This window comes from Strix uralensis, chromosome 1, assembly GCF_047716275.1.
Source record: "Strix uralensis isolate ZFMK-TIS-50842 chromosome 1, bStrUra1, whole genome shotgun sequence".
Lineage (NCBI taxonomy): Eukaryota > Metazoa > Chordata > Aves > Strigiformes > Strigidae > Strix > Strix uralensis.
The window spans coordinates 54,066,259-54,081,010 of record NC_133972.1 but is presented as its reverse complement, the minus strand read 5'-3'; the positions used below and the strand labels follow the sequence as shown (position 1 = coordinate 54,081,010).

At 40.8% G+C, this 14,752-nt stretch overlaps 2 protein-coding genes across 5 annotated transcripts in view; one reads left to right on the top strand and one right to left on the bottom strand.

Moving 5' to 3' along the window:
- Window positions 1–13,192, bottom strand: part of WAC (WW domain containing adaptor with coiled-coil) — a 63,424-nt gene extending 50,232 nt beyond the window's left edge. For 3 of the 4 annotated variants that reach the window (XM_074866820.1, XM_074866828.1, XM_074866847.1), the window contains exons 1-3: window positions 12,932–13,192; window positions 12,751–12,787; window positions 11,116–11,311 (exon numbers count right to left, since the gene is read on the bottom strand). In XM_074866820.1, coding sequence (XP_074722921.1) covers window positions 11,116–11,311; window positions 12,751–12,787; window positions 12,932–12,972 — 274 coding nt within the window. In that variant the 5' untranslated portion in view covers window positions 12,973–13,192. Of the gene's footprint in view, window positions 1–11,115; window positions 11,312–12,387; window positions 12,516–12,750; window positions 12,788–12,931 lie in introns of those variants that run through there. The other variant, XM_074866838.1, reaches the window with a different exon arrangement.
- LOC141947617 (uncharacterized) overlaps window positions 12,975–14,752 on the top strand; it is a 42,153-nt gene continuing 40,375 nt past the window's right edge. Inside the window, exons 1-2 of the mRNA XM_074879300.1 lie at window positions 12,975–12,987; window positions 13,176–13,868. Coding sequence (XP_074735401.1) covers window positions 12,975–12,987; window positions 13,176–13,868 — 706 coding nt within the window. The remainder of the gene's footprint in view (window positions 12,988–13,175; window positions 13,869–14,752) is intronic.

Sequence of the window (14,752 nt, the reverse complement as noted above, 5' to 3'; positions counted from 1 at the left end):
CAACCACTGCCTCCTAAAACCAGAGAAGGTATGAACTGATCAAACACATGCAGCTAACATTTTCTAACGAACATAAAAAATGACACAATATTTCCATAACATTTCATAACATACAGATTTTTTGCATTTTTAAAAAATATCACAAATATTTTAAAAATAGGAAAATGTAATTTTACAAATTTCTTTTAAATTCCTTTATATTTTCTCCCCAGTAAGAAGCTATACTAGTTCAACCATGATCAGGCTTTGTTTATTATTATTCAGAATGTTAGTAAAATTACTGCAAAACGGATCTGTGACTGATTTCCATTCAATATTGGCTTATTTAAGATTTAAATAAAACAGGTTTAATCTTTATATAAGCAGAAGTAACCTAGTTTATCCTACTTCTCATCTCATCCTGTAGCCGTCTTAGTCTCTAAGCCCAGATCTGTTTCTCACATTCAAAGCCAAGGACAGGAATCAGAAAAATGCATAGCAAGGAACCAGGTGTCACCGTCAAGCCCTTGCCCTATGTCCAGTTAAGTCTCTCTGCTTCCTTTATGGTCCAAATGAATTACAAGAAAAATATCCAGACAGGTCAGCAGACTTCATATGGAGGCAAGAAAAAAAAACTGACTACAGTTTCATCTGGTTAATTCATTGTGTAGCTTGACTTTATTATCATATACTTGAAAGCTGTCCTGGCAAAGGCTGTTGACTATTTAAAGGAAAGCTTTATTTAATAAATGTTACAAGTTCTTTCTGCCTGTAACACAGCTCTTCAAGAAGTTCTGCAAGACACAATAATAATTTCTGTTGAGTGAAAACTTCTGTATCAGAATTCAGACAACAGATTCTAAATCTGTTTTAATTCTCAGTGCACTTAAACTAAAACCTTAAGTGCAGTAAATAAGATGTGGAAATGGAAACAACAGAATTTGATAAACCTAAACCAGCTTTCAAATGTAACCCCATACTATTGAGGGAAGGGAAAAAAAAAGATAATTTTAGCTTCATTATTCTCTAAATCCACTTCATGTTATCCTGCATAAACATCATCTATACATGATGAGTTTAAGGAGTACAGCATTTCTCTATCCCAAAGAAAAATCTCTACATACAGAAACAAACAATTACTATCCAACTTTCTATTAACAAATTTAACTTTGAAATCAGATGTATACTGGGAGGCAGTGAGGGAGGAAGGGAAAGGCCTTATAAATCACACTAAAAAGCATGTGAGACAAGCATGTCATCCTTTCTGTAACACATTCTTCTGGCAAAGAAAACAAGAAAATTAAGAAGAAAATTACATTCTGTCATATGCAAATTCTGCAAATATAAGACAGCAAAGAAATTTTAAGATACTCAAGATACTGTCCAGCTAGATGAAGCTGTGTAGTTATGGCCAACAAACTATCAAACTACAGCCAACAAATCCAACCTGGTAAATGTATATATCATTTGGGAAAACGCCAAAAGCCTACGTTGAAATGGAAGTATGCAATCATCTCTGAAGAAATACACTCTACGTACTAAGTCCAGTATAAACTGTACTTAACTGCGGTAAATTTTGAACAATTTAGATAGTAAGAAATTTCAGAGATCACATCATCTAGATTACATTCAATCCTAAAAAGAGGTTTTAGAATAGCTGCTCCTAAAGAAAAAGTATGCACTGATAAAGCACACAAAACTTAAAACTGTACCAGTGCAGCAAGCACCTGCAAATACTGAATTCTACTGCCAATAGATCCATCAATGCAATAGGAAACATATTCACAAGTTCATAAACCTCAGGTGACATGAGCCAAGATTGAACACTTGGGGAAAAAGAAAGTTATCACAGGAATGCTACTTAGAAATTAACAATTTTTAATCCCTTTCAATCTGAAGTCCACCAATCTACAACATTTACACTAGAAATATTCACATTATTATCACTGGACCTCTGATCAGCTAGTGAAACTTTCTGCATGAAGCAAACCTTAAAAAACTGTCTTTAAGTGATCCAGTTTCAAAACTTTCACCCCTGCAAAAATCATCACAGTAATTCACTCCAACTGTTACTAACGACATTAAAGATGGTGCCAAATTTCTATTGTCTGAGTATTTAGGTTAAGCTAACGGAATCTTGCACCTTCGTTTGCAACATTCAAGAACCTGTATGCATGCCGTTTCTTTTCCCTGTAATTATAAATAAAATAAACTCTTAATGTTTTCTTTGTAACTATACCAAGAGCTCTTCAAGTCTCTCCTTCTAATGCATGAGTTTCAATTGCAGTCATTTTCTTGCCTTTCCTCTGAAAATCTGTGGTTCTGCATACTTTCTGAACTGTGAGAATCAAAACAGAGACCATATTCCAGTAGCTGTCACATTAGCGCCATGAGATAATCTCTCTAGTCCTACTTGATATTCCTCTGATCATCTATACTTTCTGGCTAACACTGCACTCAATATTTATGCTCTTAATTGTGTATGAGTTTCATGTCTGTTTTAAGAGTCATCCCTCTGAACAGTATCTGCTTTCTGTAAAGTCTTACACTCCTTCCTGTAATCTCTTTCCTGTAACTTTTTACACAGTGGACCACTTTTACATGTTCCTGTAGATTAGTTAGCATTTTCACTTTTGCATAACTTAACTAGCTCTGTACTGGTGAACAGCTTTTCTTATTTGCCATTCAGTCTCAAATTACTGATAGTGTATGAATGATCCTACCATTTCTTCCTTGTAGAGAAAAAAATGTTATCACTTAGGTCCAAGAGCAAATCCATGCACATTTTTTTAAAATAAAATAAAATCGGCTTATTTGATGATCACAAGTTCTATATTTTTGGGATCTATCAGTTACCAGTTTTTGATCTGTAAAACATACAATGTAAACAATGTTTTCTTAGTTGAAGATCTCAAAATATTTCAGTGGCTAAGAATCACCTATTTCATGTCTATCCAAGATAGCAGGTCAAAGAAGTTAGTTGACATGTATCAGAAAATTAATGATAAAAGTTTAGACAGAATAAAAGACCTCATGAAGATTCTTACTGCCCCTCAAACACTAGGAATTTAGCTCTGGAAACTAATTGTTCATATTTCTGACTGCCTTGCCCTTGTCATGAAACACTTTAATACTGCATTACATCTCTTTTTTTTGAGGGATGACAAAAGCAGGATATTAACATTTTTATCATACCTCTGCTGTAGAAACAAAATAAGTTATATTTTAAAACTGGGGCAGAAAAAACTACCACCTTAAACTTTGACATACAGTTCCTTTGCAGCTCTTCTCATTATAGTAGTCACAGTAAGGAACAGAACGATTATCCCAAAGTACTATGGGGCCTAATCAACAAAGGTCTTTAGGCCTCTTGTTTTCCATTCATTTCAAACACAATATAACATTGCTGCATGCATGGAAACGTAAGTCAAGGCCACAAAAGCTTACCAGACATCTCTTAACCTATCTCATAAAAAGAGTGAATAGTGAGGTCTCGTCAGTCATCTGCTCAAAAATTTATTTCCCTTTCCAGTAACTTGCGAGGACAGACTTTCCAACTGGACATTGTTCTTGAACACTGCTCCAGGAGTCTACTTCTAGTCAGCAGGCAAGTACAATTTGTGCCTTAAAACATGCATCTTGCTTTGCAAGCTTGAAAGTAGGGAGAAAAATTAAACACTGCCCAAGAGGAAAAGGAAGGATGCAAAAGCATATGTAGGATAATTCGAGGCTATTTCACTGTTCATGTTTTTGCTGCTGAAGGTCTGAGAAAAAACTGTTTGCAGCAGTAAAACAGGTGAGTGTCAGCTTCAAGAGATGTCTCTGAATAATTTAGAAAGTGTTTAAAATTTACAGGATCAGCAATTTATGTTAGAAGCTTACACTTCAGAAATTGATGCAATTTTGTTCCCTATATATTCATTACCATGCACTTTCCACTTACTACATATGAATGAGTTTCAAAATATTGTTTCACAAAGAAATACTTCCAACAAAAATTTCAATAAATAAAAGTTTTAGTCTACAGTACAATTCCAAGCTTACTCCCTGTGCCTACAACTCCAGGCAGAAAGCTCTGATTTCAGAAAAGCGATAAAATATTCAGTAAAAAGTTGGTAAGCCACAATTGCTCTGGTTAGGATTTTTTAGCAGTAGTACTGAAGGGATACAGGTTACAGATCCTGAAGGGATACAGGTTCACGTCAAAATCTAGATATGAATTCCCTGTACAATTAGGCTAGTTCTTTCAAATGGAAAGCCACGCTACTTTAGTAAAAAAGCAAACCTGCATAAAACATGTAAAACAAGTAAAAGAAGCCCAGAACTAAACAGCATTCTTTTAATACTAGCAAAATATTATTGGGATGACAGAACAGCTAGTCAACTTACATGCTTTTTCTAGGGTAGTTTTATTGTTAAATCTAGGAAGTCTGTTTAAGGTCTTCAAGAAAGGAAACAGAATCTTCTAATACTGAAGTTACAGCAGGGAACACCTACAGTCAAGTACAACAAAGTTTGGTGACACCTTCACAATCCAAGAGAAAATATTAAGAGGATAACAGTCTTACTCAATATAAAGAAATACTTCTCTCTTTACAAGCACTATTCATTTTTACACTACAACAAACTACTGACAAAGCATAAGCTTAGAAGCATCAGTGTTGAGAACTGCCTTTCATTGCCAGTACAATTTTCTTCCTTACTGAAGAACTATATAAGGAACGATTTCGCTGTACGTTGACAGGCTTTCCCCTGGAAGCGCCTATGAAACTGTATAAAAGCCTGACTTCATAAACAAACGTAGTTAACACTGCAAGTTGATGCCATTAAATTACTGTTTTCCACAGCAAAGTTATTACAGCATTACCTTCTCTCTCAGTGAAAACAGAGGCAGAGTCTTCTCTTCCAAGTTCTGCACAGTATTAATGATACTTGGCTTACTCAATACTTTACATAGAAGAGGTAGAAACAGCAGGGAAAACAAATGTAAATGGTCAATAAACAATGTTTCTCTTCTTAGAAAGCAGCTGCGTCCCAAACAGTGGTTAAGGAACTAACCTTAATCGGGGGCCATTAGAGAATAGAGTAATCCCAGTAAAAAAAAAAAGATACATAATTTACAAACTGCTATCTTTACTATGGCCTAGCAGTCATCAGCTCATCAGAAACTGAGTCTTCATTGCTTTTCACCTTCAGAAAAGCAACCCAAAAGTACAAGTTTAATAAGCTGCACATTCCATTTCTGCAAAGTCAGAAGCTAGAAGCGTATGTTAAGAAAGCATAATGCTAAATAAAAATCATTCTCTTACAATTAGCTTGTGTACCAAAGATAAGCAAATTTAACAAATCTTGTATATAGCCAGTATTTTCCCTTTTCCAAAACATAAAATAAGCTTACATACAAAAGCTTACTAGGTCTAGCTATTACGCTGACTTGAACATGTTACTCTTGCAATCCAAAAATTACATTTATGAGTTCTTGTAACACTTAAAGATACACATTTCCTTAAACAGATCAACCTTAAGGGGAAACCTTCAGAGGACCTATTTACAAATGTGTATTTTATACACTGGCGAACGGAAAAAAGTAAGAGTAGTAAGTGAAATTGGAAGTTCCCAGTGTCACCATCCTAACAGCAATGTATTTTGGAAAGTGGCTGTAGCAATAGGTTACAAACAAACAGCACTGCTTATTGCCATTTGCTGCAGCTTCCACTTCAGATAAAGTCTCCCACGAATACATCTTTACTCTCACAACCTACATCAGATACTTGAGTTTCATGAAAAGAAACACAGAGAATTCCACCCACCTAAATGCATAAAGACTTAGCATTTAATATGATCATATTGATATCACAATTCTTTCCTAATATCAGTAATATCAAATCAGGTTTCCATATCTTCTGTCCTACATTTTTTAAAACCAAGCTTTGCAGCTACTTTTCAAAAATAATTTTGAACATTAACATTCTAAACCTCAAAATTTAAAAAGTACATACACAAGTTATATCCTTTACTGGGATTCTATGATCACATACTTCCCAATTTCTTTTCTATTAGAGATCCTCACAGCAGAGTAATATAAAAAAAATGATTATTCAACTGATCCAGCAAAATCTCATTTCAGAAACATTGCCAAATATATTGAGTAAATGTAAAGCTATTTTCTATCCAAAACTACTAAACTTTTAAATCAAACTTAAAATTAACAACCCCCCAGCTGAAGGTACTAGTACTAGTAAGACTTGAAAGAAAGCTTTTATCAAAATTAGAAAACCACAGAAATCTACTTTTCCATCTTTTTTTTTTTTTTTTTAATCCAGAGAAAAGCTTCTAAGAGGTGAACGGTACTGGAAGCAATTGTATTTACCTTCAAACACAAACAAACCACCAAACCCCACCTCCTTTAGAACCATCCAAACAGCCAAGGTTCAAGGAACAGGGGAATGAATCACCTATTTTACACTTGGATGTTGGGGGGTGTGCGTGTTGTGTTCGAAGCATGTTTCATGGAGAGCCTACTCTCATTTGTGATCATAGACTTCTCTCATCCCAGCTTTGATCATACAGTTACAGTGAGGAAACAGTTTTCATAGTAATGAATAATTACTTGAACATTAACAGCAGCTAATACTAACTAAATAGAATCTATTCCAACTTCTTCCTCAACCCTTCGCTGTGCTTCATTACTCTCAGACTACCCTCTTTCCACCTACTCTGCAATTTCCTGTTTCCAATGTACATTGCCCAGGCAGCTTCCACTCTCTTGTACCCACCACAACACCCCCGTTTATTTCTGACTGCTGGTCAATGATCATGCTAATTTAATCAGCAGTTAGCCTCCTGTCCTTCTCTACTGCCAGGGTTGCTAAGACATGAAAGAAAAGCTAGCGCTCTGTTTCCAGCTGTTCACTGTCCCTTTGCTATGAGGACTCTGAACTCCTTCAGGAACCACTGGAAACAAAGCAAGCCAACACTTCATGACAGAAGCTCCCACCACTACTTTGATAAAACTAGGAACTCATGATTTAAAATATTCCATTCAGTCTCTAACAGCAGTAGGATTTTGAATCTTAGAACTGTATTACAGTCAACAGCAGTGGTCATTGACAGTATTCTTAATTGCCAATTAAAAAAAAACATGCAAAAGAAACATTTACAAAAGTTCAGTTATATTTTGGAATTTAAATATCGCAAGTTATAATCAAATTTCATTAAAATAGCCTACACAGAACACAATCCAGCAAGAGATTTCATGCTGTGTATATTAATGCTCTCCATTTGTTATTTTAAACAATTCAGTAAGATCATGGCATGAAGCAAACATACATTTTCAAAGTCTCTTAAACATAAATGCAGCAAAACACTCAGTATTTTCTTCACAATAAGAAACAACTGCATACACGTGGCTTAACTGAACTAACCTTTTTTTCACAAAGTTCTACTAGGTATCTTAGTCAGTCACTCTGCTCCATACACCAAAGTACAAAGAAACATCCTTCTCCCTTTTTCACCAAAGGTTGCATCTTGCTATTTTTACTCCTAAATATCTCCCTTACAGCATTCCCAAAGCTACCCTACTTACCCAACCTCTTTGTTTTCTTTCCTGTACACCAATATCACCTCACTTACGCATTTAAAAAGACCTACAAGGATCATCTGCGCTCTCAGTCTGTCCATCCTCAAGCATGAGCACCTCAAACCTTTGTACTTTCCCTTTTTTCTTCAGTGGAAACACTTTTCAACATCCACAAGGCCCTTCATAGTTCTATTCCCTGTAAACAATGCTAGCTTTAAGTCCCTATTTGTTACTGTTAAGGAACTTCACACTTGAGTTGGTCTCATAAGACCCCGTAATCTCTTCAAACTCCCCACTTGCCTATAGCAGCTGACCTATAAATAAGAGATGCATTGAGGGGGGTAGCTGTTCATTATGTTTTAAACACTTGCATACATAGACAATGTCCCCATGCACAAGGACCTGAAAGCAAGAACAAAGTCACTGCAGTTTTTATTATGCTGGATGTACAAGTACTCTTTGGAAACCAGGGACCTGACAAAAACTTGCAAGTACTCTACGATGTTTAGTAAACTTGGTTAGTTAGGTAAACTTGGAAGTCTCTCTCCAGAGAAACGATCTCTGTATGTAGTCTCTTTCTACAGAAATCATGAAGTAAGCAACTTTGAAAAACGCTTTGTTTGCACTGTATCAGTATGGAGGGCTTACCCATAGCACACATTTTAAAACCTTAATTGAAAGCAATTGAATTTCTTACCGTGGATTACAGTTCTACAAACACAAAAGATTCTGCCATGAATATTACAAAAATAAGCTGTAACAACAAATACCTTTAAACAGGTACCAAAGGTATTTGCAGAGGGAGGTTCTACCATTTCTGAGTTATTCATTTTCAATCAATTTAATTATAGCTCTTGCATTTTATATGTATACACTTATCTTTAAATGACATTTAGCCAGTTGTCTTTACCATGAAAAAGTGAACCAGTCATGACTGAGTCCCAAGTATCAGCATGCTACACCAGTGAATCTTCCCATTTCACTTCGGAGCAAAAAATCACTAAGAGATATGTAAGAGTGACTTTTTAAACATTGACTTAAAAGGGAGAGATCAGGTTAATTCAGCTTTATGTTCAGCAGTAATACTCCATATTTTTGTTCTGTTTTGTTTTCAAAAGGATGAGAGAAAAAGAGATTGTTTGTTTGGGACTTTAATGCCATTTGGGAAAATAAATACTGGAGATTTTTCAATGAGGTTTGTTTTGTTAAGTTCATCTAGATCATAGGAAGGCAATAACACCTTTGTAGTAGTTCCAAATAAAGCACCACTGATTTTAAAATAACGAAATGCACAGCAATTACCAAAAAAACCCACTTTTTTTTTCCGCCCTCAGAAGAATGTAAAAAGAAAACAAGCCAGAAAACTACAGTAGCATGAAAGCCAATTAGTACTCTTCAGTCGTATTAGGACTTCAATGAAAAATTTTAGCATTTTTTAAAATGTCTTTTTTTCTTTTTTCCACTGTATATCTGTAATTGCAAAACTAAGGGAATACTGTATCAATAAACCAGTACCTCAGTGTAATTCAACAAACAGAGAACATGGTAGATTATCAGATTATGTCTTTTGCATATTAGCAATATGCAAATAGCCGTAATACCACCGCATTTCACCTATATTCTAACACCTACCTTCAATTCATACTGACAGAAAGATTCAGTAAGACAAAGTCGATAAACTCCTGCTCCCATCTGCTCAGTTTTGGTTTACTACATACAATACACAGGATTTAACGCAACGTTGGTTGTTTTGAATATATTTTAAAAAGCTGAAACTGGGGCCAAACTAACCTAACACCACCAAAAAAAAAAAATCTCTTCTTATTTCCATGGAATAGTAAAAATGTTCGTCTTTTAAAATTAGTAATTTCCTTCAGACTGTTGAAGACTAACTTCCTTTTCCCAGTCTATTAACATATTATGTGCAAAGGACCACTTTCAGATCAGAATAAATGAAATTTCCACTGTGTTAACAGCCTGAGGAAGGAGAAGGTACAGAGGGATAGTGTTCCTTCCACTTAGAAAACTACAAATAATTCATCTTCCTGCATTGTTACTGTATACATTCATGCTTCAGGTCATTCCCCAACTATTAAATCCAGCTGGACTCAGGGAGAACTTCAGAATGTCTTTCCTATCTTAAAAACAATTCCAACACACAAATAAGCAAATATGCTTCCTGTATAGAGCCTCACCCTCCAGATCTTTTCATATATGCATAACTCCACTAACTGTCACTCCACTGAAGCAGAAAGAATTACTGATTTTAGCAAAACTAAGCAGAACTGCATGAGTATGTAGGACGAGTATCTTTGGAGAGGTGAACAGGAAGTGAGAGGACACCTTTGTGTCCTGAAAAGTAGCACAGAATAGCAGCCTACTGGCCTTGCACATGCATTTAATTCTGAGACTACCACACTTTCAAGTATGATCAGAAATAATGAAAATCAGTGTACTAACAAAAGATGCATGTTTTTATAACCCATCTACACAATTATATTGCATTATCAGTAGTCTACAAAGCCTCTGTGTTAATCCAAAGAAGGAAAAACAAATAGAAACTGTAAGAACACTCAGGTATCATAAACATATTTGTGGTATGGAACTAGTATTTCCTAAAAGGTACTTACAGACATTTTATTTTACTTTAACTGTTATACTAAGTTAAAATAGTGCAGCAATAAATATATCTGTACATCACAAATTAACTTTATATAGATCAAAGAAGCACTGATTTAAAGTTCTAAGTTCTCTACTCATGTACTTCATAACTCAGTACAAAGACTGAATACAGTACTTACAAAACAGAAAACATGCTTCCAAATTAAGTCAGTAACCAGGATTTTCTAAACTGCAACTGTTACCATTTTTTACTAAATTGAAAACCCTACTCTTTCCTTTTTCTAGGAAGCAGGGGTAAAAAACAGTATCAGTTAAAAATACTGGGGATATTACTACTGCCTATAATATCCTGTAAAAACACAGGAGGCTGACTTGACTGTGAACATTCTTCTCTAAGCTCCTGTCAAGACAGGCTCTAGTAAGTGCTACCTTTGATTATCTTTTTCTGACTGTTAAAAGAGTTCTACACAGCAGCTAAATATGAAGAAGCTTTTTTTGCATTTCTGATGGGGTTCAATCTATGAAGTACATAACTACACAGTATAGCACACATAACACAAAGTTAGTAAAAAAAAAAAGTCTCTAAAACAGCTCATATTTATTATTAGTGAAAAATCCAGAATACTATTTCATGTTATCAAATGTTTTAGTATGTCTAAAGTAAGAGACATACCAGATAAAAAAAAAAAAAGTCTATTTAATCTTTGTGGTTGTAAGAAAAACCACCATACCTGTAAAAATAAGAAAATTAGTGTTACAATGCCTAAATGATTGCTTCCAATGAAACTTGCACTTTGTTTTCACTGCAGTCTTCCAAGCACAGTACAAGGCACATTTAGTGTAACACTCTCATCACCTGAGCGATAATAGCTAAATTTTAATATTTATGAGAAATTAGTAATTGCTTAAATAAAGGTTAATTAAAGATAACTCACCACCATCCCTCTCTCTAACTCTGTGAGTATGCACACTTTTTGCTTTACTGTGCCCTGTGTTGTCACCATATTTGTTTTCAGGGCTATCAGAGCGCCGCAACATTTTATTTGGTGGTGAAGGATCTGTGGTGTCTCGCATCTTGTCATGACGGTGATCACCACCACTGGGGTGACTCTTGGATGAGTACTTAAGAGCCTGTAACAGATCACAAGAGAATAGGCATTTACATTAGATACAAAGTTACAGAACTAATGTTTAAATGTTATTTCTAAATTATAGATCTCTTTTCAAAACACTTTTTAAAGTTAATTAATTTTCATTTCCTATTTAAAAAAAAAATCAGCATTAGTCTTTCTAATTTTAATTACCTACATTAAAGCAACAAGTTCTGTAATTAGAACTCAAACCATTTTCTCCTCCCATTACATCCAACATAACATTTGCTGTTAAGAAAATCCTAGTTTCTCTATCTTTTCACTGAAGGACTATACACTGTCAGTAGTAAATGGGCCACAGCACTTCTGCACTTTTGGGAAAAGCACAAGACTCTACTCGGTATTAAGAATATAAACAGAAGGTTACAGAGTCAGTCTAAACTTTGAATATGTTCTCCATACAGTAGTCAAGGTCCCTTATTTTCACCACTACCTTGAACTTCAATGTTTTTTTCAGTATAAGCAACCCTGTAGCAGATGTAATTAAAAAACCCCTAGCATTCTGGGGGCCCAAAACATGTGACAATTCATTTTGAAGCTTTTACCAAAAAATCACATGTTCAGCCTCACTTTGACTGGCCTGATTTTGCAGTGTGAGCTCCTAAGTGGCAAGTGTTTACATTCACATGAACTGTCACCGACAGCTGCCTTGGACTGTCAGATTACACTTCAGAGTGATACAAATACACAGAAATGTAATAAAACAGTTCAATTCTGTGCCCTAAGGAGAGCAATATCACGATATATGGCATTCCTCAGATTCACACCCTGAGAACTGTTTTTTTTTTCAGTAGAGACAGCAGAGGAATACAGTAACCACCTTACAGAAATTGAGCTTATTGTCAGCAGCTTAAGGATTTGATGATTTCTGAACATGCCTAGCAGCTGGCAACTGCAGAAATTAAGCCTTACTGGCAACCCCAGTTATTCAGGGTCTAAAACCATGCCCTGCTCAGGTTACAGTCCACAGCAGCAGTTTTGGGGAGAAGAAAGAACTTGGGGAGGGGGGTGGGGGAAGAACAAGATGCCTTTTGTTTTTAAAAGGGAAACACTCACCTCCCCCTGGATCGCCACTCCACTGCAAGCGACCCCGGCTGGCTCTCCCGCCCCTCGTACCGTACCCTCCCCGACTCCTAGGCCCGAGCCCTGCCCGGGTCGCACTAGGCCTCTCCTCCTCGCCCGGGCCCCGCGGGCCTCAGACGGGCGCCGGAGCCCCGGTCCCCCCGCGCGCGGCCGCCGCCGCCCCCCCCTCCGCTCCCCCCGGGCCCGAAACGGCGCCGAGGGACGGGGCCGAGGCGTCTGTTGTACCGCGGCCTGCGGCGGCGGCCGAAGCCTCCGCTAGAGTAGCTCCCCCCCCCCCCCCCCCCCTTCTCCTCCCCTGCTCCTCCTCCTGGGCCTAGCGGCCGGCGCTTGAGGTACCTGGTAGGGCTGCGAGTCCCCCCTGCGGTCGTGACAGCTAAAGAGAAAGCGAGAGAAAGAGAGAGACGTTAGCGAACAACCGTTACCGGCCACCGGGGAAGGGGGCCCAAACATGGCGGAGGGGAGGGGGAGACCCCGCGGGGCCAGGGGGGCAGAGGAGGAGGAGGAGGAAGGGATTTACCCATCACTGAGTCTCTGCTGTTTCCTCGCATACATTACCATCAATGCCCGGCCTGTGTGTGTGAGTGTGAGGGGACCAGGAGGGGACGGCCGCGGCCGGGCCACAGGCGCCGAGGGGGGAGGAGGGGGAGGCAGCGCTCCGCCTCGCCGCCGACCGGGGGCAGGGAGGGGGGAAGGGAGGGAGGGGGCGGCTCAGGCAGCTCGGCTGGGAGCAGCGCTCACGGGCCCATCTCCTCCGCGCACAGCGAGAGGGGAGACGCCAGCAACTCGGCCCCGCGCGCGCAGAGACACCCCAGGAGCACGGACTCCGCCGCCACCGCCGCCGCCGCCGCTGCTGCTGCCGCCGCGGCCGCCTCCTCCCCCCGCTGCGCCCGCCGCCGCCGCCGCTCCTCCAACTACATCCGGGAAACTCGGGCGACGCCGCGCTCGGTTAACGTCGGCTCTTTTCGGCTCTTTCCGACACGCTCCGTCCCCTCTGTCCCCTTTGCTCTCGGGCGACTCTGCCTTCGGGAAACATCGGCTGCCTTCGCCGAGCCCAACGCCCTTCAGTCTCTCCCTTCGGCAAACATCGGCTCGTTCCGTAACTCTCCTCCCCCCCACCGCCCGGCCCGCCTCGGCCTCCCCTCCCGAGCGCTACCTGTCTTCGGAAAACATCGGTTATTTCCGGAGAGATGTTTTCACGCTCCCGCCGGGGTGGCGCCGCGCTCGGAAACGTTCGGGTATTTCCGTGACCCCTCACCCGGCGGCTCCGAGGCGTTGCCGGCCGGAGCGGCCGTTGGCCGGGCGCGCCCGGCTGATTGGCCGAGAGGAGCCCCCGCCGCCCGTGGGGCCGCGCTGCCGGCAGCGCCGCGTCTCCCTTGCCCGGCCGGGCCGGGCCGCGCCGCGGCGGGGCAGCCGGCTTTCTCGGTGGGACCCGACAGGGCGGGAACGCCAAGCAGGTGGGGGCAAGAGGGGAATTGCGAGCGAAGCGGCGGGGCGGGGGGAGCGGCGCCGGGCCGCGAGATAGGAAAGGGAAGGCCTCATCTTACCTACCCCCTCCTCCCCTTCCGCCCAGGGACTTGATGTATAGGCAGGAGCCATTTTGTATACGGCTCGTCTTCTGCGAGGAAGCGCTCAGCGGTGAGGAGGTTGTTAAAATGTCCCTGGGGAGGCGGTGGCGCGGGTCAGGCCTTGCCGCCTGGGCCCCTGCGGCGGCGCCGGCTTCTCCCGCCCCGCGGTGGCGGGGCTCCGCTCCCGGCCCCCGAGGAAACGCCGCCAGGCTGCCACAGCCCCGGCCGCCGAGGGAGCGAGGCGCTGGCGGCAGAGCGGCCTGGGCGCGGTGAAACCGCCGCCGTGGCGGGGGGGGTGGTGTGAGTGGGGGGCGGCGGGTGAGGGGCGCTGATGGCCGCCTTCGGCGGGGAAACGGCTCGTCCGCGTCTCGGCACACGCGTACAGTTGTCATCCCGGCGCCCGTGAGTAGCCCGCAGAGCCAGATCGGTCTGTTTCAGGTGGCCCCGGGCTCCCAGTGAAGTGGATGCCTGGCGCGCGGTTGGCGAGGGAAGATCCCCTTCACCAGGGGCCGAGGGGGTGCCGCTGCTGCTGGTGACTGCTGAGCCTTCTCCTGAGGAAGGGTCATTCGGTTATTTCTGACCAAACCCTCCAAGTCTGAGGTACAAAGCATCATCTATTCAGAACGGCATTAAGATGCTATAAAATATAATAGAAGTATTTTGATATCAGAGTTGAGCATTGCCATGAAGGTATTATAGGAAAGACCAGTTTGCGGTAAAGGTACAGCGTAGATGCCGAATTTTGTTCAGCCCCCTTCCTGAAGAGGGAAGAG